Below are 25,000 nucleotides of genomic sequence, written 5' to 3' on the forward strand. Positions count from 1 at the left end.
AGTAATAATAATAATAATAATAATAATAATAATAATAATAATAATGAAAAAAATAATGATAGTGATAATGATAATGATAATGACGATAATATTGCATAATAATAATAATAATAATAATAATAATAGTAATAATGATAATAATAATAATAATAATAATAGTGATAATGATAATGATAATGACGAAAATATTGCGTGATAATAATATTAATAGTAATAATAATAATAATAATAATAATAATAATAATAATAATAATAATAATAATAATAATAATAATAATAATAATAATAATAATAATAATAATAATAATAATAATAATAATAATAATAATAATAATAATAATAATAATAATAATAATAATAATAATAATAATAATAATAATAATAATAATAATAATAATAATAATAATAATAATAATAATAATAATAATAATAATAATAATAATGATAATAATGATAATATTGATAATGATGATGATCATGATAACAATAATAATAATAATAATAATAATAATAATAATAATAATAATAATAATAATAATAATAATAATAATAATAATAATAATAATAATAATAATAATAATAATAATAATAATAATAATAATAATAATAATAATAATAATAATAAAAATAATAATAGTAATGATAATAATAATAATAATAATAATAATAATAAAAAAAATAATATTGCAGTAGTAGTAGTAGTAGTAGTAGTAGTAGTAGTAGTAGTAGTAGTTTATTGCAGCAGCAATAAAACTAACAGAAAAATAATATTCAGTGATATCGACGAGACAACATTACAACAGAGTGGACAAGAAACTCATGCAACAAAAGCCACAAAGTTGTCACCGTCAAGTGTTAGAACTATCAAGGTTACTGCAGGTGACAGGTGTCTGACGGTTGGAGCGAGGCGACCCAGCAAACAGAAAGACAGTAGAGCTGCCCTGTCTGCTGCTGCTTGTTTCCTCTATAATAGAACACTGGGTTCTCGCTCTCTAGGATGAAAAATTCAGGGCTGCAGAGGAGTGGCTTTACCGTGACCTTGAGAGAGATAAAGCTACACTAACTTATCCCTGTCCTCCACGCCCAGTGTTGTAAGTGGCCCCGATGGAGACATTTGTTGCATTCTGTCTGTGCAGAGGGCGGTGGTCACAGTGCGCTTTTTATTTTGATGTGGTAATTATGAGTACTTATTATCTTGCGGGAGAAAAGCATTCAAGTAGATCAATCCTTTAAGCGTTATATCTGAAGCACTGGAGACGACATTTGCAGCAATCCGTCTTTGTGTCAAGCGTTTGTACTTTGTATGCAGTGCACCATTTATTATTTGTGAAAATAATCAACCTATCACTTAATTCAGCATTGTACCTGAAGCATTTTAAACTTAGTGATAATATATATTGAAAGACACATAGAAATTTTCATATTACGGACAGGATGGAGAAAAGTAGAAAATCAAAGTAAAAGTATAATGTTGTAATAGCTTGGTGAGGTCATCCATCTTTAGGACATGGATGTGAATAAAGTTTTAGTAGGAAGAGAAGTTGATGATTGACAGATGGAAATAGAAAAGTTTGATCAGATGGAATGTTATTATGAAAAACAACTTTATTGAAAACGACGAGATTGCATGTACTATTAAGTTAGTATAATGACAATGAACATGGCTGTTAGGGAGAGGAACATCCAGACTCGACTAGTGTTGAAATCTCTCCAGTAAATGAGCGGATATTCAAATTTAGAAGAGACTACTGTGCTGTCCGGATGGAATAGATCATTGTGGATAAAATGAAGATAAAGGATCGCTTATGTGTCGTGAGAGGGGAAACTGATATGAATTAAATTTTTTTTATTATCTAGCACCATGTGAGTCCTTTAGGACACTGGTGATCAGCTACCAGTACGCTCAATCATTCATCCCTTTCACTGGTAAACTCTGGAACTCCCTCCCTGCATCTATTTCCGAATTCCTACAACTTGTCTTCTTTTAAGAGGGAGGTATCGAGGCATTTGCTCCCCTAATTCTGGCTGACGGTTTTGGCACTTTTTGAACTCTTTGGAGAGCCAGCGATCAAGTGGGCCTTTTTCTAATTTTTTTTTTTTTTTGCCCTTGGCTGGCCCTCTTCCCTACGTAAAAAAAAAAAGCTTCAGATATTGAAAATAGCGAGGGTCTTCACTGGCAACTAAAATGTACATACTTCAGTGAGCCAACTTGGTTTATGGTACCTTCCCCGTCGTTCTGGTACTCTACCGAAGATATCAGAACTAGGAAATATGGACGTGTGAATGACTGCCCCACTCAGTGACAGTCTCACGGGTCACAAAACAATCTGTGAATTCTGCATTGCACTCTTGCCTCTCTTGCAGAAGGACAACGCGTGAACTTCCGCCCTCACCCACCATAAGTTTTCCGCTACACTGTAGATACTTCAAGGAGCAACAAAGAGGAGTTGTAAGTTTAAAGAAATTAAATTGGCATTCGTTTGAGGTTGAACGAATAAGTACATGTAGAATGATGAAAGATACGTATTTTTTTGACAATATGTGATGTAATCATTCTTAGTCAATTAGTTGGTATGTCTAAGGCATATCTAGTTAATCAAATATGAAATAAAGTGAGCTTGCTCTTAAGAGCAAGTCTGTGAAGAGTTAATTTACGTGGAATTTTCATTACACTCATGACTGTATCAGCAAGAAACGACCCAAACGTGTCTTTGTTTCATCCTTCCCCGTTCGTATTCTTGGAGTCAAGACCACTGTCAGGATATGAGTCACTGAGAGCCGCTGACCATCCAAGTGACGCCCTTCTTTCCTCAAGTGAATTAACATGACCCATATCATCTTCTTTGTAAGGTTACCATGACCATAGTGACCTTTCCGCTTTCCTACTCCACAAGTGGCTCATTACGGCGGGAGACCACCAAAGACTGCACTCGCATGTCTGTCGGGGAGTGAAGCATAAAAAGGACCGCCAAGAAGTTATTCGGGAATGAAGGGAGGAAGTGTTCCGTGCTGGTGACTCCCAAGTGAACCTCCAGTAGACAGATTCCCATCATGTACGTCTCTCTCTCTCTCTCTCTCTCTCAAAAAAAAAAAAAAAAAAAAAAAAAAAAAAGGCTGGACGTATCTTCTCATTCTCAAATGAAATACAGCGAAAGCCAACACTCGCCATCCCGTTAACTTGATGTGTTACATATAGATACGTGTACATGTCAGGACGGAACCGGATTTTTCAGTGAGGCGCTGAATGTGTCTCGCTGTCACATGAAACAGCGAAATCCAACACTTGCTTTCCTTGGTACCATACATATTAGGACGAAGATGGATTTCTCAATGTTCAAATAGACTGCACGGTTTTCTACCTACTATATGAGGTAGAGAGGAAATGTATTCCTTTTCTTTAAAACTCACGTAAGTATCACTATCTTATAATTGTTTTTCCTTTTTTTTCGTGGGAAGGGTTTCAGCGAAAAAAAAAATAGGTCACTAAAAAAGCCTACTGGAGATGTTAATTTCAAAAGAAAAATACCCAAGGAATATAAACAATTACATCACACAGCAAAGGCCATGCTGGTTTAAAAATTTTGAGTGATTTGTTGTGTTTCAAGGTAAGCTCATTAATGTTCGTTGGATTAGCTTCTGCTATGTGTTCCAATTAGTGTTTTTATTAGATGCTACAAGGCTAATATAAACAAGTGTATGAATACGCAAGGTAAAGATGATGTTCCTTTTAACACTTACCACACACAAACACACACGCACACGGTCTATGAGCTCTGAGCTCTCTCCGTAATGGGGAAGACTGGCTGGGTGACCAGCAGACGACCGAGGTGAATTACGCGCACACACACACACACACACACACACACACACACACACACACACACATCAAGTGGTACTTTTAAGAGCAAAATATAAATCATACAGCTTCTGATCAGCGCGATTCCTCAACGAACGTTGAGTGTGTTTAACCTGCATATTCAGGACAGGTTAACACACACACACACACACACACACACACACACACACACACACACACACACCAAGTAGCAGTTCAGGGATTGAGCATCAATTTTATAGCTTCTGATAAGCGCTACACACACACACACACACACACACACACACACACACGGTAGTTGAGGTTGTGAGAGTGTAGCTTTAACACAACAGCACACGACACCACCACCACCACACCACACCACCACCAGACAACCGACACCGTCGTCATCACCACCACTACCACTATCACACACCGTACTATACCACACTACCACTATCACACACCATATTATACCACACAACACCATGGTCTCCTTGGCACTCTGATCCTCGCAGACCTTTCCAACCTTGCCTCGGCTACAATAATAATAATAATAATAATAATAATAATAATAATAATAATAAGATAATAATGATAATAATAAAGAATCATGTGTTTCTAGGTGTTTTCAAGATTCTGAGTATATAGGAAGGGCTGCAGGAGGAGGAAATGGAGGGGAACGGACCCAGAGAAGGAGAGTGAAGGAGAGGAAAGAGTTGTTGTTACCGTGTAAAAAAAAAAAAAAAATAAATAAAATAAAATAAAAAAAGGGGCGCCTGAGTACATTGTTCTTCTTTTATCTAATAGAGTTGACATTGTTTCGATATTTGATTTATTGATAACAAGATATAGATTTTGTTATATAATGATTTGTATTCGTAAAAAAAAGAGTGATTCATGATACTATAAGATAAGTTGTGTGTTTTCGATTACCTAGCACGCCTATGATTGTTTTGTTTTTGATTTATGACTTCGAAAATATAGAAAAAACATAGGCCTCAAGTAATAATACCTCCAAAAAATCAAGTCTGACAGCCCGTATTTTGCTAAGATATGTCTGATGCCGAATTTGAAATTGTGTTTTCTCTATGCAACGATAAATGATGAAAAAAAATCATAACCACTAATATAAGACCTAGACTAAAATATGCAGCAGTGGTATGGTCACTATACAAGCAGAAAGACATCAAGAGAGTAGAAAGAATCCAAAGGACCGCTACAAAGATGGAGGCAGAAGTAAAGGATCTTCCCTATGAAAAAGACTGAAGGAAATGGAACTACCATCTTTGAAGGACAGACGGGAAAGAGAAGATTTTATAACGATGTATAAGTTTGTAAATCATATGGAAAAGACATATAGACAAGACCTGCTATCATTGACGGAGGATGGAAGTAGGCGAATAAGAGGACACTCCAAGAAGATCAAGAAACGTCAGTGCTCGAAAAAAAAAAAAAACCTTAAAAAGTTTAGTTTTCCACACAGGACGGTGAATATTTTGAACGGAATGAGTGCAGAGATTGTAGCAGCAGAAAGCGTGCACAAATTTAAGAAAAGTTGGATTAAATATATAGATATGGAGACAGGTCATTATGAGGCCAGCTCGAGCCCTTTAATATAACTCAGTAAATACAACTATAGGTAAATATACACACACTTAACATGTGTTGTGTATGAGTCCGTGGAGTCCTTCCATACATTGTCTCGTGTCGCGCGCCACGCCAGTCTACTCTTTATAAACAGTGTTGATAGAGGTCAATTTTTATCATTGTTTGCTTGTTTATGGCCTTGTGACCTTATTATTGCAGTAAAGGTAAATAAGTTGAATTCTTTTTTTTTATTATTTCTGTGCATGTTTTCCAATACTATATCAGGTGTTAGTGAAGTACACATGGTGTTTACAAATTATTTTAACTAAAATTTTGCCGTCAACTTGTGATCACCTCGATGTGAATGTCCACGAAGATAAGAGCTATTTCATCAGAGAGAGAGAGAGAGAGAGAGAGAGAGAGAGAGAGAGAGAGAGAGAGATTGGACAATAGTGTTTGAAATGTGTAAGAAAATTAACAATATTGGAGGGATAAGCCTAACGGAATAAAAAGAACAAACAGAAACACCAGAGAACACTGATAAGCTTTACTCCACACCAACAACTGAACTTAGCTGTCTAAACCCACGTAAGACAAAGGAAAAGACAGGAAAGCCTAGCATGTCGTATCCGCTGGAAATGAGAAGCGATTCGTGAAATAATAGCACCCTGCGTCTAAATGTGTGACATCCATGCAGTGTTGCAACCAAGATGTTTCATTCCTTGAAAAAAAAAAAATATATGAATCCTGGCAAAGGGTAGTCCGACATAAGATTTTACATATAATAGTGGAGAACGAACGCAATATTGCATCAGCAGAGCACAATACAAGCAGTGTGACAATCTGGCAGACAGACAGGGCGGCGGTATGGCCTGGCGTATCCACACAAACAAAACCTTGAAATAAGTATCTGAATAAGTTACGAATCTAAACAGGGAGATTGAGAGAAAAAAATCAAGCACTCCATTCTGAACACCGATAATACGAAGTGTGCACGCAGGTCGACATTCACTTGAAGACAGACAACGCAGCAGCAGCAGCAGCACTGAGCCACAGGAGGGAGGCGCTGCTCGTGCTCCTCACCGGCGGCCTCGCGGGACGTCCTTCATGAATCAGGCCTCCTCCTAGGTTTGTTTCATCCACCACAGTACGTTCAGGCCTCTGATAACCACCTACAGTTTATTTAAGAGAAGCAAGTGACGGGGAAGCACGCCAGGAGACGCCAAGTGCGGAGGAGGAGCGAGGAACGTAAAACGGCTGCCCTTCCTCCCTGCCTCCTTGCACTCCTCAGCGCTCCCTGCCACTGCCCCGACGCTCCCCCATGGTTGTAAGTACCCGTTGCTGCTGGCGAAGTGGTGTGTGGTTCCCCTGGGAGTGATTGTGGGCGCAGTTGGCGTGTGGGTGCAGGGACAGGTGTGTGCATGGGCGTGGGGGGGACAGGTGAGGGATGGTTTATGGGTTTTCCTTGTCATCTGAGGTGCAAGTGCTGGCTCTACGTATTTCAAGCTTGCCTGCTTTAAAATTCATGGAGGGTGAATATGTTTTCCTTGTATTGTCCTCATCTTTGGTTTGTTGCCTTGGATATGTTGCTCGTGTGCAATTTAGAACAATGGACTTGTGAATTCTTGTAGATTATCCTGTTGTTTGCCTCCATATTTGTCAAAACAGAGTGTTTCTCATCATAGGTCTGGAGTGATGTTTTTCTCTAACATTTCCAGTATTTTTTAATATACAGATTTGTTTACAACTCGTGTGAAGGTATTATTAATGTTTTTTTTTTTTTTTTTAATTTCAATCAGAATTTTGTGCATTTTTTGCTGTTTTTACCATTGCAAGGGCAGAGATGATGGCAATCACCTTCAAGATGTGTGGTTTCTTTTTCATTGTGGAATTCTAGGAAAACCTGCGAGTCATATTGCTGGAACATTCTAGTATACGTGTAATTTCTTGTTGATATTTACTTCTTATAGAAATTACCATGGATGTTTTAGGTTTTAATCTAAATTGTTCTTTATGTTTATTATTATCTGTCTAAAATTAAAAATAATCTAAACAATAGCACCTCCTAGCAAAGCAGTAAAATACCCACATTTAGTGGTTCAGTACTTTATATACAATACGTTTCGTGTGATTTTATTTGGGGGACAGTCTGAGTGTGATCCATACTGGCACTCAAAGTCTGGTAGGTGTCTTAGTGGTGTAGTTCAGGGAGTGTTTAATCTCCCATAGGTAGGATAGGTATTTGACCCTCTAAGCAAGGGAAGGCTCCTAAACACCTACAGATTCAAAGAGAGAAGAGAGATGAGCTTACTAACTCTCACTTATGTGGATGATGACCAGGAGAGGGAAAACAATGTCTGTTCTAACCTAATTGGGGACAAGGAAACCTGAGAGTGCTGAGCTTTGGGTTTATGAATGGTGGTGGGTTAGAGACATTTGGATGTCATAATGCCTGTTCCAGTGTCACCCAAGGAGATGGCTAATGTCACTGTAGCAGATAGAAATTGAGGAGTCTCCCGATGCTGCTATAGTTGTTAAGGTCATGTCTGGGACGGGTAAGGAGTCAGTGACTGATAGCTGCTGTTGTGACTGTCATTATTTAAAAGCCACTTGGTACCCACTAAATGTGCCTTGGTAAGAGAAGGCTTATCACCCACCATGTCTGTCTGCCTACCATCACAGCCACTCACAGTTGTTTTCTTCCTCTCTGTCCACTCATCATGTCTGTTGAAGAGGGTTGGATCACTTGGAAGGTCACATGGATTAGGATAGAAGATAGAAGGGAGGAGGTCTTCTTTTGATGCAAGCTAAAATTAGAAAGGAAGGCAGTGGAGAGGTTAGGATTACCTCCCTTTTCTTTCCATGGAAATAGTGGTACCTTTGACTTAAAAGTTTAATTCTTTCCTTGATGGAGCTCGTATCACACTTTGCTCAATCAATCAATCAATCATGGGGAGCATACACTATAGGGCACATTGTCTCGCCTACCCTATGGCACTACTCCAGGCAGTCATGCCTTGCAAGTCTCCATACAGGCTCCCTTCCTGTGCCATGAGTTCTGTGGACATGCCCTTGGCCTCCTCCATGCTGGGTTATCCCTTTCAGATTAAACCTGATATGCAGGATCGGCTTCTGGGTAGTGTGCTACATGCCCATATAGTTGCAGTTGGCGTTGACGACTATGCTGGTAATCGGCCTCGAATCAGTCTCACGGAGCAATCGCTGATTTGACACAAAGTCATACCAGTGGTACCCCAGGATACTGCTAAGACATCTAGTACCAAAGACATCAATTTGCTGCTTCAGATTGGTGTTCAGTGAAAATGTCTCACAACCATAGAGTAAGACGAGGATCACCAGCGACTTGAAGGTCCGAAACTTTGTCCGTCTGTACAGGTACCAACAACGCTAAATACTTGTGTTGATTGAGTCCATAACACTGCGGGCCAGACCAATCCGCCTTACAACTTCCTGGCTCAACCTACCGTCGTTATGCACTACACTACGAAGGTATGTGAAATTTTCCGAGATCTCAATGTCCTTACCACATGCATGGACGGACTGTACTGTTTCATCCAGTAAGCCTTCAAACACTTGAACCTTGGTCTTGGACTAGGAAACCTGGAATCTCAAGGGCTTCGCCTCTTCATGCAGTGCCTGTAGAGCCATTACTAGAACCTCCAGTAACTCTGCAAAGATTACTGCATTATCGGCAAAAACAAGATCTGTAATCTCAGTGTCAGCGACAGATGCTCCACAATAACTTTGGTCCACAACTCTGCCTAGTACCCAGTCCATGCAAGTGTTGAGAAGTGATGGAGCAAGTATGTCTTCCTGCCTCATTCCTGTATTCACAGGAAAGAAGCTGGACACATCCCCTCCACACTTTACAGCACTCACAGTCCTGGAGTAGAGGCCAGTTAATAGACCAATAATCCTTGCAGGAATCCCACAGAGATGCAGAAGATCCTAAAGTGTCTCTTGATGCACGGAATCAAACACATTCTGGAAATCGATATAGACTGCAAGCGTCCTTTGTTGAAACTCACGTTGGCATTCCACCAGTACGCGAAGCACTAGGATCTGATCAGTTGTTAACTTACCGGGCTTGAACCCAGACTGTTCAGGTCTCTGGTGTTTCAGCAGGTGACTGCAGATATGCAGCAACAGCAAATGGGGAATCACCTTGCCTGGTATGCTTAGCAGTGTTATACTGCAGTAGTTGTTGCAGTCCTGACAGCCCTTCCAGATAGGGATGACCAACCCCTTTTTCCAGTCAGGGGGAATGGTACCTGAATGCCATACAGCAGTCAAGACAGCATGCAACTCATGGATCATGGCTTCACTCTTGCTTTGAGCAGCTCTGCATTGATGTTACAGATGCTAGCTATCTTTCCACTCCTCAACTTAGCCATAGCATCTTTAACATCATCAATGGAAAATGCAGTTTTGTCAATGGGTGGATCAGCATCCAGCATCTGTATGTAACCCTGCAGTTTGGAGCTGTCTGCTTGGAGAATCCGCTGTAAACAGGTGCTCAAAGTACTCAGCCCTCTTCACTCAGATGGCATCCAGTTAGGGTTCTGATCAGCTTATATTTCTAGACATGCGTCACAGCCTCACAGGTTAGATTGCTTTCATTTTTATGAAAATTAGTTATTAAAGAAATAATGCTGGTAATGATAATAATATCAGCAATAAAATAATGATGCATGCTAGTGTTAGTCAGGTTAGTTAAGTTTATGAGCTGGATATTAAATAAGTTGGATGCTCAGGATTTTTTTCTTTTTTATGATTTCTATCCTGAGTGCACTGATCAGCACTTTTTTTTGTTTTGATTGAGTAATTTCAAGCTATCAGGCTTATATACTTGCTAATATGCCCATGATAGCCCTTACATGGTACATGCTATTTGAGTTGTCTGAGCTGTTAGAGACATGAAATCAGTGTTTACACTGCTAACTTTAACCACAAGGCAGTGTCTAACTCACCTTTCACTGGATAAGAGGTATGTTTTCAATGCACATTGTGTGTGTGTGTGTGTGTGTGTGTGTGTGTGTGTGTGTGCGTGCGCGTGCACGCTCAGGCACACGTGCGCATGTGCTATATACGTAATACCTATTTACTGTATTTGATGGCTCATGAGATGCATGGGCTTATAAGATGCACCCAGTTGTGGCAGACATTGAAAAAAAAATAATAATAAATAAATAAATAGATAAATAAATGAACATTTTCAGCTCTGAATATTAAGTGAAGGATTTCATCTAACATTTGAAGACACTCACGTGCATTTAGATCATCATTAGATCCTGATATTTTGTTTTGGTTCATGTGTTGTATGGTCATTTAGTCAAATTCTCCCTGACTGGTGTCATTTTATGTGAATTACTGGTAAATATGACCTATTATAAATTGTTAACTTGAAAGAAAGAGTAGTTTTGTGGTGTAGTACCAATCATCATTTTGTTTATGTGTGCAGAGATGTCTGGGGGTTTGAATTTAGAGCCTTTATTGCCATAGATTACCACCAACCACTGCCTCAATCCTGAACCTTGGCCTCATAGGACGCTGGCTGATTTCCTGAGACTTTTTTAGAAAAGGTGCATCTTATGAACCATCAAGTACAGTATGTAATACATTAGACAGACCATATCAATTGTTTGGTAACATGTAGAAAAGTGAAAAAATCTTTCGGTAACATGGATTTTCAGATACCTTGGATAGGTGTTCCCCTCGATCAGTCCAACTTATGCAGGAGTTACTGTAATTATGTTCTGCACGTACATGAAGGTAGATGCTTGTTCTCGGAACAGTTTCATTATTCTCATTATATGAAATTTTTTTTTACCAGATAGCTTCACGCTTCCTTTGTTTGTATCTTCCCATGTCCCTTTCTTTCGGGGGTGCATCCCATAGTTTAGGAACCACTGCCTAGGCAGTTCAGGCTCCTTCCCCTACCAATCCTGACCTTGGGTTAGTGCAATAATAATAATGGCTTGATGAACATGCTATCTAGTCCTCTGTCTTGTGTTGTGTGATTACATGTCATACTGGGGGCAATCTTCCACTTGGATTCCTGGTAGTCATGCAGAGCCAAGGATTTCCTTGAATTTTACCAATCCTCTGTGGTGGGTTCAGTTTCCTCAGCTTCTCAACTCAGCTGTAACAAAGAAATTATTGGAGTCAGCCTGTCCTACACCTCTGTGTATATCCTTGGTATACACAGAAGTGTAGGACAGGCTATGTGGGAACTTATTAACACTATGTAATGCAGTGGTGGGCAAACTTTTTAGTGTTAGGGCCACATTAAAAAATATCACAATCTTATAGGGAAGCATACTATGTTAACCTGAAATGATTAATATTTAAATTACAAAATACTGTAAAAGGATTTTAAAGGAAAAGCCACTTTCACACTGAGTCCCACACATATGCACACCTGTGGGGAAGAAAATTAGATAGTCACTATTATTTGGTGTTGTTTATTAACTTTGTCTTTCTAATTTATTAACATATGTCAGGCTGTATGAATTCCTTTGCCGAGCCATATTTGGCCCACTGGCTGTAGTTTGCCCACACCTGATGTATCGTCTCGTATGTTGTCGTATACGAATAGGTTGCTACTTGATTTTTTTTTTTTTATCATTCCTTTTTGATGGGGATTTTAAGCTCCTCCAGAACCTATCCTGTAAGTTATTGAAAAATTTTTCAAATGTTAGTGTGATCAAACTTTTACTGATGTGCTATAATCTTATCTTCCATAGGTACTTCCATTGGTAGATTGCTGTTAGGACTACATAACAGGTAGTGGATTGATTAGTATTGTGTTAGACTAAGGTCAGGAATCCCTTTAAATATGAGAGTGAGCCTTATTTATAAGTAAATATTGTAAACTAAATCCATCATCTCTCTCTCCCAATTGCAGTTTCCTAACTGTGACCTATAGAAATTAAACCAGGAAAGTAATATATTAATATAACTTAATGTGTTATTGTGAGATTATAGGTAAATGCATGTAAGAAGTCCTGAAATATTGATTGCTAAAATGAAGTTTTGATAAATTCAGCAAGAAATTGTGAAGTATTCTGTATGATGCTGTATTTGCCTCTGAGAATTGTGCTCATTCTTTGGTGGTTTGATATACAAACACTACATCAAAAGGTATACAGCTGATACACTTCATTGTCCGGCCTTTATTACACCAGTGCCTTGGGTTTTGAAAGATGCCAAATTTACCAATAGAGATCCTTTCCTTCTTATCCTGTTATTATTATAGTTTTCTATTCATCCATAATATCACTGTACTGAAGCCTTTCTCCTCTTCTTTATATACAGTATATTTATAATGTATTTGTACTGATAAAAGGATCTCAGTGTATATATATCCTGATATTTACCATGTGAAATACTATTTCACTTCATGAATGAACATTAAGGTATTTAACTTTTTTTTTTTTCTCCCTAAAAATCTATTTCATAAAAATGTAGATCATACAGAGGTTCTCCAAATTGATTAATTTCTGAATGTTGTTCGAAGTCCAAAGTTCTTTCCCCATAGGAATCAATGCAAAATGAATTAATTCACTCCTGGAGACCAGTCCACCTTGTCTTAGTGGTTGATGACAGATGCTCCCACTACTTTATGGCTGCTCCATAACATGTCCTGCTCAGAAATTATTTATCCATGAAGGATGTATTGAATTAATTTAGTGACTTGGAACTCTTGAGGAGATATTGTTTAGACTGTGCAGGTGTTCTCTGTCATTAATTTAGCAAGAGGAACCATACAGAGGGGGCACAAAGAGAAGCAACCCAGTTACCACCAAAGTGAAGGTGATCCTAACATCTTGCTGCTGAGAAAATGCAGTTGTGCAGTAGTGATGGCATTATGGGATCATCAAGAGTGCCATAGTCATACTGTCATATTTTTTTTTTTTTCTGCATTTGAAATCAAGTGACTTTAAAGTATGGTATGCCAACTGAATGAAGCAATTATGAGTTTGTTGGAATGCTGATTTGTTAGAAGAGGGAGATTTTTGGTAACCTAGGTTCCACAGTACATATTTGTTTTCATTTCATAATTTTTGAATTCTTTTCTTTTAGGAGTCAACTTCAGACAAGATGATTGACGTTACCATCAAGACGCTTGATTCACAGAATCGGCGCTACTCTGTCCCAGATGACGTAAGTACGGTAGCTTTCTTGTCAGTAGTTTGTATGATTTTATCTTATTATTTTCTTTCCTCTGTATTTGTGATTATAAATATTTTCCTCATGTTTGATTTGCTATTTCTTATTCTAGATCACTGTAAAGCAGTTTAAGGAAAGGATAGCATCATCTGTAGACATTCCAGCAGACAAACAGAGGCTCATATACTGTGGCAGAGTTTTACAGGATGATAAGAAATTAGCAGAATACAGTGAGTATTTGTGTTGTGTGGTTTGTGGTATCACATAATGAAACTAGCTTATAGAATAGATTAGTGATTTCTGATATTGCATGATTTGAAAATCACCCATTTGCTTTTTTATATTAGGTATATTTAAATGTTTTTGAATTTTGATCAGATGTACACGAAAAGGTAGTCCACTTGGTGATGCGAGCACCACCCCAAGCCAACAGCAGAAATGGCAGTGGAGGAGCCAGTTCATCAGCCACTGGATCTCCTGGGAGTGGTTACCACCACCATCACCACCACCATCACCACCACCACCACCATCGCCGACAGCAGCAACCAGAAGGTGCTCAGGTCCTTCTTGGGTCATTTGTTGTTCCAGAAGACAGTGAACCTGTAGGTAAGCCTGAAGTTAAACTCTGGCTTGTTGTTAAGATTGGTCTGCAACTTATTAACTCATCCCTAAGTGCAGTCAAAAAGATTTTCATGAAGACAACTTAAAGGACACAAAAGGAAGTGAAGTAACTTATTCTACAACTTTGTGCTTTGTATAATTAATTTGAATTCACAAATCACATGCTTTATGGAAGTGTCATCTCAATGTGTGAGATGATTTCATAAAGAGTTAATTTTGAAGTAAACTTCCCTCACTTTTTCCATGGCCTGTTCACAGTGCCTCATGTGACTGCACATAGAGAGCTTAAAGTGGCTGACTTACTTGACAAAATGTTCACTACAGAATTATACCAAAAAGCAGCAGAGTACCTGCATCAGATTGCAAATTCACAGGGTATTAAAACACTGCATTACCATCACAGCACCAGAGTTTGACTTTGAATTAAACTCTTCAGTATGTGCTGAGGGGATGGGCTTTTTGGGTCTTGTCTTGCTTCACAGGATCGTTGCAGCTACAGGAATTAGACTTTACTACCATGAGGCCATACCTTGAAATTTGTCAACTTGAAGAGGTAATGTTTTTGTTTGTGATTGTCTAACAGATTTAATGAATGTTAAATATGGGACTGTCTTACAACTTTTGAGTGTTAAATTTGATGTCTTATTCTTGTCACCAACATCTCATCTCATGTGTTTCACTGCTATTCAGGTCACCTCACCTACTCTTTCACTAGAGTACATCTCTACTATTAAAATATGACCTGCTCTGTGTTGCATAAACTAAATCCCAGTATAAACTAAAATAGTGTTAGTTGCCAAGTGCATGTAGAGAGTGTGTGTGTGTGTGTGTGTGTGTGTGTGTGTGTGTGTGTATATATATATATATATATATATATATATATATATATATATATATATATATATATATATATATATATATATTATATTCTCTTATAATGTAATGAACAAAAGAAAAGAGGAACTGTTGTGTTTGGTGATGACTAGAGTGGCCATAAAAAGTAAATGTATTAAGGATATGAGAATGTACAATGGCCATGGACATGTTATAAAAGAAAAAGACACTGCCCTGTTATGTACAATCTTGATCGGAGGCCACTCCTTAGTAGATTACTACATCTCGTATAGATGTGTGGAAAATGAACTATTGAGTTAGATGCTGCTTAAAATCTGCAGTTAATTTACACTTGTATTCTCCATTACCTTTTGTCCATTTGGAACCTGAATTTCTTCTGATTTATGACTCAACAGTGTGCTGAATTAGGTATAGAGCAGATCAAGTTGATAGTTAGGTTATTCAGTTAAATAACCTCCAAGAAGTGATAAAAAAATTTTTTGATAAAATTTTTGGGGGGCAAATTGACCTCAATGACAATTTAGTTAACTTGATACTGTTCTACTTATGTGACATTAGTGCATTAGTTAGAAAGATGATATTTCAGTGGAATATCTTATGAGGTTAATGAAATAAAATGAGTTTTAAAAGATCTCATGAAATGAGAATGGGAATACTGTATACTCATTATGAGGGAGGTGGTGGTGTAGTGGATAAAGTAATGAGCATGGGATTGGGCAGACGTTTATGCGTAGGTTTGAATTCTACCACGTACCGCCTTGAAACTTTGCCACTTGTCGAGTGGTTTAAAGTTACCTACATGTCACCATGATACCCAGGTTCTAGGTGGTTACACGAAAGATGCGCTTGGGTGGTGATATGGGTACCACTATAAATAAAATTGCCTGTGCCTCTAATAGGTGGAAGCTGAACAGCACTTCTCATACTCTTCACACATACACACACACACACACACACACACACACACACACACACACACACACACACACACACACACACACACACACACACACACACACACACACACACATTGGATTAGCATTTCACTATATTGACAAAGAAATGATGAAGAAATTGATAAGTACTAAAATAAGACCTAGTGGAATATGCAGAAGTTGTGTGGACCCCCATAAAAAGAAACAGATAAGGAAATTGGAGAGACTACAAAAAATGGCTACAAGAATGGTTCCAGAATTTAAAGGGATGACATATGAGGAGAGACTTACAGCTATGGATCTACCAACCCTGGAACAGAGAAGAGAGAGAGGGGATCTGATACAAGTTTATAAATTGATAACGGAATGGATCAAGTGGATAATGAGAAACTAATCCTGAGAGAAGAATATGACATTAGAAGCAAAAGATTGCATAGTAAGAAACTGAGGAAGGGAAGATGTCCGAGAGATGTTAAAAATTTAGTTTCCATAAAGATGTGTTGAGACTTGGAACAGTTTGAGTGAGGAAGTGGTGTCAGCAAAGAGTGTACATAGTTTTAAAGAAAAATTGGATAAGTGTAGATATGGAGACGGGGCCACATGAGCATAAAGCCCAGGCCCTGTAAAACTATAACTAGGTAAATACAACTAGGTAAATACACACACACACAAGTCTTTGGAAGGTTTATTGCAGGGCAGTCTTCCTTTTTTTTTTTTTTTTTTTTTTTTTTTTACCATGTTGGCTTTTCACAGGAATTTATGGGGTAAAGGGGATACTTTTTGGGGTACCTCCTATCTCAAGCCCACCTGCTAGGAAACCGTTGCCCCAAGTGAGGAAGCCCAACCTACACTAGGACCGTGGACAGGATTCGAACCCGTGCGCTTGGAGACCCCTCGGACCCCAAAGCACGCATTTGAAAGTTAAAAACTACTATTGATGCCATTACCACTCCCACCTGCCTTGATGTGATCATTCCGCTGCCACCATCACCAAGAATAGGTTTACTCAGTCATCCTTTCATTACCACCATAAGCTGTCCAGCCATCCTCTTTCTGACTGTACCTCATGACCACCTTTACTATCTCACACACACACACACACACACACACACACACACACACACACACACACACACACACACACACACACACACACACACACACACACACACGTACGTCACAATCCTTTTCCTTCACACAGCCCTGCCTACCCAGGGACCAAGTTCGTCCGGAGTGCGGCTCCACCAGGCACGCACCATGCTGGACCGTGCCTCTGCGGTATTGGACCGTCTGGACAGACGCCTGCAGGTACAGCCCTTGGCAAGTTCATCACCAGAGAATGATACAGCAGCAGGCACAAGTCAGGTAGGGGAGCCCTTTACCTAATTATTATTATTGTTTTTCCAATTTTTCATTATTTTTTTATATTATTTTTTTTACATGTTGATATCTTATATAGTGGAGACTCAATACTTGAACTTAATTAGTTCCAAATGGCTGTTCGAGTATCAAAATGTTGAACTATTGATACCTATAAATCAGGTAATTTGTTCTAATCTTAGCAAAACCTCAAGTTTATAAAAATATTGATGTATTTTTTTGTAATTTTGATTTGTACATATTGTAAGTGAAGGCTGGTTATGGATAACTTAGAAGAGGAGGGAGGTCGTTGGAGGATGAGTCACCATCCATGAAAACCTTTTTGTAACTTTTCCCCTGGTGTTATTCCTGTGAATCCACTTGCACTCTCACTAAATTCCTTATTTTCATCACTAATACACCTTTTTGGTGCCATTGTAAGTTTCTGAATGAAAAACTATCGACAGACTGCAGAAGAATGTTTTTCTCAAGACTGCGGCAGGACTAGGGATGTGCACTGGCACCTGGAGGAGGTAGTAGACACCTACCGAGATAATAACTCTCAGTGAGATCTAATAGCACTAGTTCAGGGGGTGCGGTGAACCTTCCATTAAAGCTAGTTGTAATCTCGCTGAATGTTTCCCTTCGTGTCTCACAACTCAAGGGGGCAGTCACAGCCTACCCTCTAATGACAACTCTCCTTCATCACACAAAACTACATGCACTTACCACACGTACACCCTTCACTCCAAATCAAAATTTAAAAGAAAAATGGGACCCAAATAAACAACGCCTCGGAGTCCCCCTCTGGGGAGGGGACCAAAAATGTCCCCAGGTCGGACACCTCTCCTGTTGAAGACCACAAATGCCTTGACACCTCCCTCAACTTTTTCTACATTAACTTCTGCAACATTCGCGGTCTTAGATCTAATTTTCAATCTGTGGAACACCACCTCTCCTCTACTAAACCTCATCTTCTTTTCCTCACCGAAACACAGCTGTCTGAGGCAACTGACAGTAGCCCTTCTCTGTTCCCTCCTACTTTCTCTATTCTCATTTTCATTCCAAAGCTGGATGTTGCGTCTATGTACGCAACGACTTAACTTGCTCTCGTGCCCACGCTCTTGAGTCTTCCGAATTTTCCACCATCTGGCTACGACTTAACAGTCACTCTCAAACTAAATTCATCTGTGCTGTTTATCTCTCCCTAACTCTTCTGACTATAGTAATTTCTTCGACTACTTAACTTCTAAAGTGGAGCACATTCTGTCCCTCTACCCTTTCGCTGAGATTTCCATTCTTGGAGATTTCAATGTTCACCACCAGCTTTGGCTTTCCTCTCCTTCACTGACCACCCTGGTGAACTAGCCTTCAACTTTGCTATCCTCCATGACCTAGAGCAACTGGTGCAACACCCTACTCGTATTCCTGACCGTCTTGGAGACACGCCCAACATTCTTGATCTCTTCCTCACCTCTAACCCTTCTGCTTATGCTGTCACCCTTTCATCTCCGTTGGGCTCCTCCGATCACAATCTCATTTCTGTATCTTGTCCTATTTTTCCAATCCCTCCGCAGGATCCCCAAAGCGAAGGTGCCTCTGGCGTTTTGCCTCTGCCAGTTGGGGGACCTGAGGAGGTATTATGCTGATTTTCCTGGAATGATTATTGCTTCCGTGTCAGAGACCCATCTCTTTGTGCTGAACGCATAACAGAGGTGTTAGTATCTGGCATGGAGGCGTACATTCCTCATTCTTTTCTCAACCTAAACCTTCTAAACCTTGGTTTAACTCAGCCTGTTCTCGTGCTATACATGATAGAGAGGTTGCCCACAAAAGGTACTTGAGCCTTCCATCTCCTGAATCTCATGCACTTTATATCTCTGCCGGAATCATGCCAAGTCTGTTCTTCAACTTGCCAAACACTCTTTCATAAATAGGAAATGTCAAAATCTTTCAAACTCAAACTCTCCTCGTGACTTCTGGCATCTAGCCAAAAACATCTCAAATAACTTCACTTCTTCATCTTTCCTCCTTTATTTCATCCTGATGGCACCACTGCCATCTCTTCTGTCTCTAAAGCTGAACTCTTTTCTCAAACCTTTGCTCACAACTCCACCTTGGACGATTCTGGGCTTGTCCCTCCTCTCCTCCTCCCTCTGACTATTTCATGTCTACAATCAAAATTCTTCGTAATGATGTTTTCCATGCCCTTGCTGGCCTAAACCCTCGGAAGGCTTATGGACCTGATGGGGTCCCTCCTATTGTTCTCAAAAACTGTGCTTCTGTGCTTGCACCTTGCCTGGCCAAACTCTTCCAACTTTGTCTATCGACTTCTACCTTTCCTTCCTGCTGGAAGTTCGCCTACATTCAGCCTGTTCCTAAAAAGGGTGACCGTTCTAACCCCTCAAACTACCGTCCTATAGCTTTAATCTCTTGCTTGTCTAAAGTTTTGAATCTATCCTGAATAGGAAGATTCTCAAACATCTGTCACTTCACAATCTTCTGTCTGATCGCCAGTATGGCTTCCGTCAAGGTCGCTCTACTGGTGATCTTCTGGCTTTCCTTACTGAGTCTTGGTCATCCTCTTTAGAGATTTCGGTGAAACTTTTGCTGTTGCGTTAGACATATCAAAAGCTTTTGATAGAGTCTGGCATAAAGCTTTGATTTCAAAACTGCCCTCCTACGGCTTCTATCCTTCTCTCTGCAACTTTATCTCAAGTTTCCTTTCCGACCGCTCTATTGCTGCTGTGGTAGACGGCTACTGTTCTTCTCCTAAACCTATTAATAGTGGTGTTCCTCAGGGTTCTGTCCTGTCACCCACTCTCTTTCTATTATTCATTAATGACCTTCTTAACCAAACTTCTTGCCCTATCCACTCCTACGCTGATGATACCACCCTACATCTTTCCACGTTCTTTCAGAGACGTCCAACCCTTCAGGAAATCAACAGATCACGCGGGACGCCACGGAACGCCTGACTTCCGATCTTTCTAAGATTTCCGATTGGGGCAGAGAAAATCTAGTAGTTTTCAATGCCTCAAAACTCAATTCCTCCATCTATCAACTCGACACAACCTTCCAGACAACTATCCCTCTTCTTCAATGACACTCAACTGTCTCCCTCTTCCACAATGAATATCCTCGGTCTGTCCTTTGCTCATAATCTTAACTGGAAACTTCACATCTCATCTCTTGCTAAAACAGCTTCTATGAAGTTAGGTGTTCTGAGGCGTCTCCGACAGTTTTTCTCGCCCTCCAACTGCTTACTCTGTATAAGGGCCTTATCCGTCCCTGTATGGAGTACTCTTCGCATGTTTGGGGGTTCCAGTCACACAGCTTTGCTTGATAGGGTGGAATCGAAAGCTCTTCGTCTCATCAACTCCCCTCCTCTGACTAACTGTCTTCAGTCTCTTTCTCACCGCCGAAATGTTGCATCCCTTTCTATATTTTATCGCTATTTTCATGGTAACTGTTCTACTGATCTTGCTAACTGCATGCCTCCCCTCCTCCTGCGGCCACGCTGCACAAGGCTTTCTTCTTCCTCTCATCCCTATTTTGTCCAACTGTCTAATGCAAGAGTTAACCAGTACTCTTAATCATTCATCCCTTTCACTGGTAAACTCTGGAACTCCCTCCCTGCATCTGTATTTCTGAATTCCTACAACTTGTCTTCTTTTAAGAGGGAGGTATCGAGGCATTTGCTCCCTTAATTCTGGCTGATGGTTTTGGCACTTTTTGCACTTTTTAAGGAGCCAGCATTCAAGTGGGCCTTTTTTAACTTTCTTTTTTTTGCCCTTGGCTAGCCCTCTTCCCTACGTAAAAAAAAAAAAAAAAAAAAAAAAACTAGTATACTGGATTATCGGTATTACCGGTAATATGATATCAGAACGTGACAGTGGTGGTTGCGAAAAGGGAGAGGACAGAACTTTGTATACGACTAAATGTGTGGTCATTTGATTACCAGATATTTTCACCTCTAGTAAATATTTGGTGTTAATGTAAGTTTATAAATGAAAAACTACAGACAGAATGCACAAGAGAATTATTATGATGACCTCGGCAGCACAGCTGGCGTAGGGAGGAGAGGGGGAGGCCAGAGAGCCTTTGTTTACAACCATATGTGTGGACATTCGACTATCAGCTATTTTTTTCAAGTATTAAATTGAACTTTTGCGTTTGAATATTGAAAAGTTTGACTATTTAGATGTTCGAGTGTTGAGTCTCTATTGTACTAAGGAAATGGTGACAAAGTTAAGACTTTCAGATTAAATTAATTCATTGGACATGTTATATTTTTTCACTAAAGAAACAAGCATCGGTTACTGACTTTGATTACTTGACCTTGTTTTTTATTGACTTATCTGGAAATTTTGATATCAAATATGATCTTTCATGGGTGATCCCTTTCAAGTTAATCATATGATAATTACTGAAGCACATTCAGAAATTTTTGCAGATTCAAGCAAAAGCTTTGGATGTTTGTGAGATTTTTTTTTCTTTATGTAGTGAAAAAAAGGTATGAATAATGAAAATAAAGCTGATTGGAAACATGTTAATACACTGGTCATAAAGACTTGTGAACTAAGCTTTTTGCCTCTAACTGATTCCTGAAAAGGGAGATGATTTTTTAAAAAGCTTTATTGATGAGAAAGGGGATTGTTATTACATTCAGAAGTGAATGTTGTGTGACCGACTTAGTCATGTGTTACATTAGCCACTATCACTCCCACATCTACCACCATGGCTCACTTATTTATATATATATATATATATATATATATATATATATATATATATATATATATATATATATATATATATATATATATATATATATATATATATATATATATATATATATATATATATATATATAGTAACTTCATTTACGCGTGTTTAATTTACGTGTTTTTGTTAATACGCGACCGAAGAAATATTATAATTGATTACATTTGCGCGATCGGTTTGCTTATACAGGATTTGGACCGCATCCTGCGTTTCCCCCTATTATCTGTTGTTTCTTATGAGAATTACAAGTTTTTTTTAAGCGAATTTTGAAATACACGATGCCTCTTGGAATGCATCTATTGTGTAAATCGAGTTACCTGTACTGGTAATAATGATAATACCAGCAATAAAATAATGATGCATGCAGTTAGGATAGGTAAAAGCACTGATAGTAATTTAGGTTAGTGAGCATCAGGGAGCTAGGGGAGGTAGGTCTCAAATTTGTATATTAGATGCAGGGCAATTTTTTCCAGCGTAAATTTTGGGAAATGGGTGTGTCGTATATGTTGTCAAATACTGTACCACATTATGGACGGTAAGGAGTTAAGGTGGATGGGTAGATGAGCAAATATGTGAAGAACTATTTCTCTATAACAGTATATATAGAAACTCAACTATCACATGACATCATAACCTGGGAGTTTTTGAGTGATGAGCATGCAGCAGCAGTAATTCTGTGTACAATGTAGACATACATGCAGCTTTTTAAGTATGCTTGATAATAATAAAATGTAATAGAGGAAGGCACAGTAGCAGAGGGACAAGTGTATTGTACATTATATATATATATATATATATATATATATATATATATATATATATATATATATATATATATATATATATATATATATATATATATATATATATATATATATATATATATATATATATATATATATATATATATATATATATATATATCAAATGTAAAAACTAAGGATTACTTTCCTTCAGTGGGTTAGTGGCTTGTTAAAATTGGGTTTGTCAAAAGTCTTCACACATCCCTCTTCATTATTTGAAGGAAATTGATGAAAGTGTAAACAAACATGTATTTGAAGAGTTTTAGTCTTGCATATAACAAAGAGTCACATACAAAGGTTTAGATCAGTGAATTATACATAAATTTCCAATGAAATCATAGTAATTAACTTGGCTTATGGATAACATTACTTATCCTGTGCAACACACATCTACTCACTAGTTATACTCTTATTTTGCTGTAAACAAGTTTTGCTTTTTTATGCATTTTCAATGTGGGTATTGTTAATAAAATAAAGATTATGATATTCCTTCTTTAGGTAAAGTGACTGATTTCTAAAATCATATTACTTATAGGGAGCAGAAGCAGCAGCAGCAGAAGCAGGTCCAATGGAAACAGAATCAAATGAAGAGAGCCAGCCAAGCAGCAGCACTGGTGCAGAGGAGCCCACTCCCTCAACCTCCACTATCACACCTCCCACTGAAGAAATGGAAGCACTCTACTCTGAGATGGATGCGCTAAACAAGTTTGTAACTTCCTCATAATTTAGTGGCTTCTCTTTGTCTTCAAATAAAGATAAAGCAGAGATTCAAGGTAATTATTTTCTTACAGCATGGACCCAGCAACACTGATTCCTGCACCCCCACCTCCTCCTATGATGGGTGCAATTAATGGCAGTCTGGCTGGTGGCCTTGCACAGGCAGCCTCTGCTGCTGTTGCTTCAGCCCTCTCTTCTCTTGCTCGAGGAGGTAGTTCTACTTCATCTGTTCCCACCACCACCACCACAACCACAACCACTCAGCCATCTACAGCTGTGAGCGGTACTCTCCCAGCCACTGCCTCAGCCACCAGTGCCCCCAGAGCAGTCACGACCACCACCACTAGCAGTGGCAGTAGCAGGAGCACTGGTGCAGTTCCTCAGGGTAGTGTGCGCAGCACACTTACTATAAGAATTACCAGTAAGGCATGAGTATTACCTTCAGGCAAAGCAACAGATATGTCATGTCATGGGAAACATTTCATCAAGGTATAAAGTTTCCAAAAATGATGTTCCATTTCATATATATATATATATATATATATATATATATATATATATATATATATATATATATATATATATATATATATATATATATATATATATATATATATATATATATATATATATATATATATATATATATATATATATATATATATATATATATATATATATATATATATATATATATATATATATATATATATATATATATATATATATATATATATATATATATATATATATATATATATATATATATATATATATATATATATATATATATATATATATATATATATATATATATATATATATATATTTAAATATATATATACATATATATATATATATATATATATATATATATATATATATATATATATATATATATATATATATATATATATATATATATATATATATATATATATATATATATATATATATATATATATATATATATATATATATATATATATATATATATATATATATATATATATATATATATATATATATATATATATATATATATATATATACCTTCAGGATGCATTTTAATGGCAATGCTTTATATCTATGCTGAAATGCTGTCATTTTGTATCCACAATTGGACACTGTTTACATCCCCAAGAGACATTGACAGTATATGCTGATGCACATGTTTGCTTTTATGACAAAGGATTTCTTTTCAAAAGCATGCTTTCATGGTATCTGTGAATGTGTGCGTATTATTATTTGTCATTTAAATTTTTTATTCAATATATATATATATATATATATATATATATATATATATATATATATATATATAT

The 25,000-nt window shown here is 37.8% G+C and overlaps 1 protein-coding gene across 9 annotated transcripts in view; it reads left to right on the forward strand.

The window, feature by feature from the left end:
* The first annotated feature begins 6,287 nt into the window (after positions 1-6,287).
* LOC123515833 (large proline-rich protein bag6-like) overlaps positions 6,288-25,000 on the forward strand; it is a 42,475-nt gene continuing 23,762 nt past the window's right edge. The window contains exons 1-7 of one of the 9 annotated variants that reach the window (XM_045274714.1): positions 6,288-6,731; positions 13,511-13,591; positions 13,710-13,827; positions 13,976-14,203; positions 17,210-17,373; positions 23,494-23,663; positions 23,750-24,060. In XM_045274714.1, coding sequence (XP_045130649.1) covers positions 6,726-6,731; positions 13,511-13,591; positions 13,710-13,827; positions 13,976-14,203; positions 17,210-17,373; positions 23,494-23,663; positions 23,750-24,060 — 1,078 coding nt within the window. In that variant the 5' untranslated portion in view covers positions 6,288-6,725. Of the gene's footprint in view, positions 6,732-13,510; positions 13,592-13,709; positions 13,828-13,975; positions 14,204-17,209; positions 17,374-23,493; positions 23,664-23,749; positions 24,097-25,000 lie in introns of all 9 variants that reach the window. The other 8 variants (XM_045274715.1, XM_045274711.1, XM_045274712.1 and 5 more) reach the window with 8 other exon arrangements.

The sequence above is a fragment of the Portunus trituberculatus genome, chromosome 40 (genome assembly GCF_017591435.1).
Source record: "Portunus trituberculatus isolate SZX2019 chromosome 40, ASM1759143v1, whole genome shotgun sequence".
Taxonomy (NCBI): Eukaryota; Metazoa; Arthropoda; class Malacostraca; order Decapoda; family Portunidae; genus Portunus; species Portunus trituberculatus.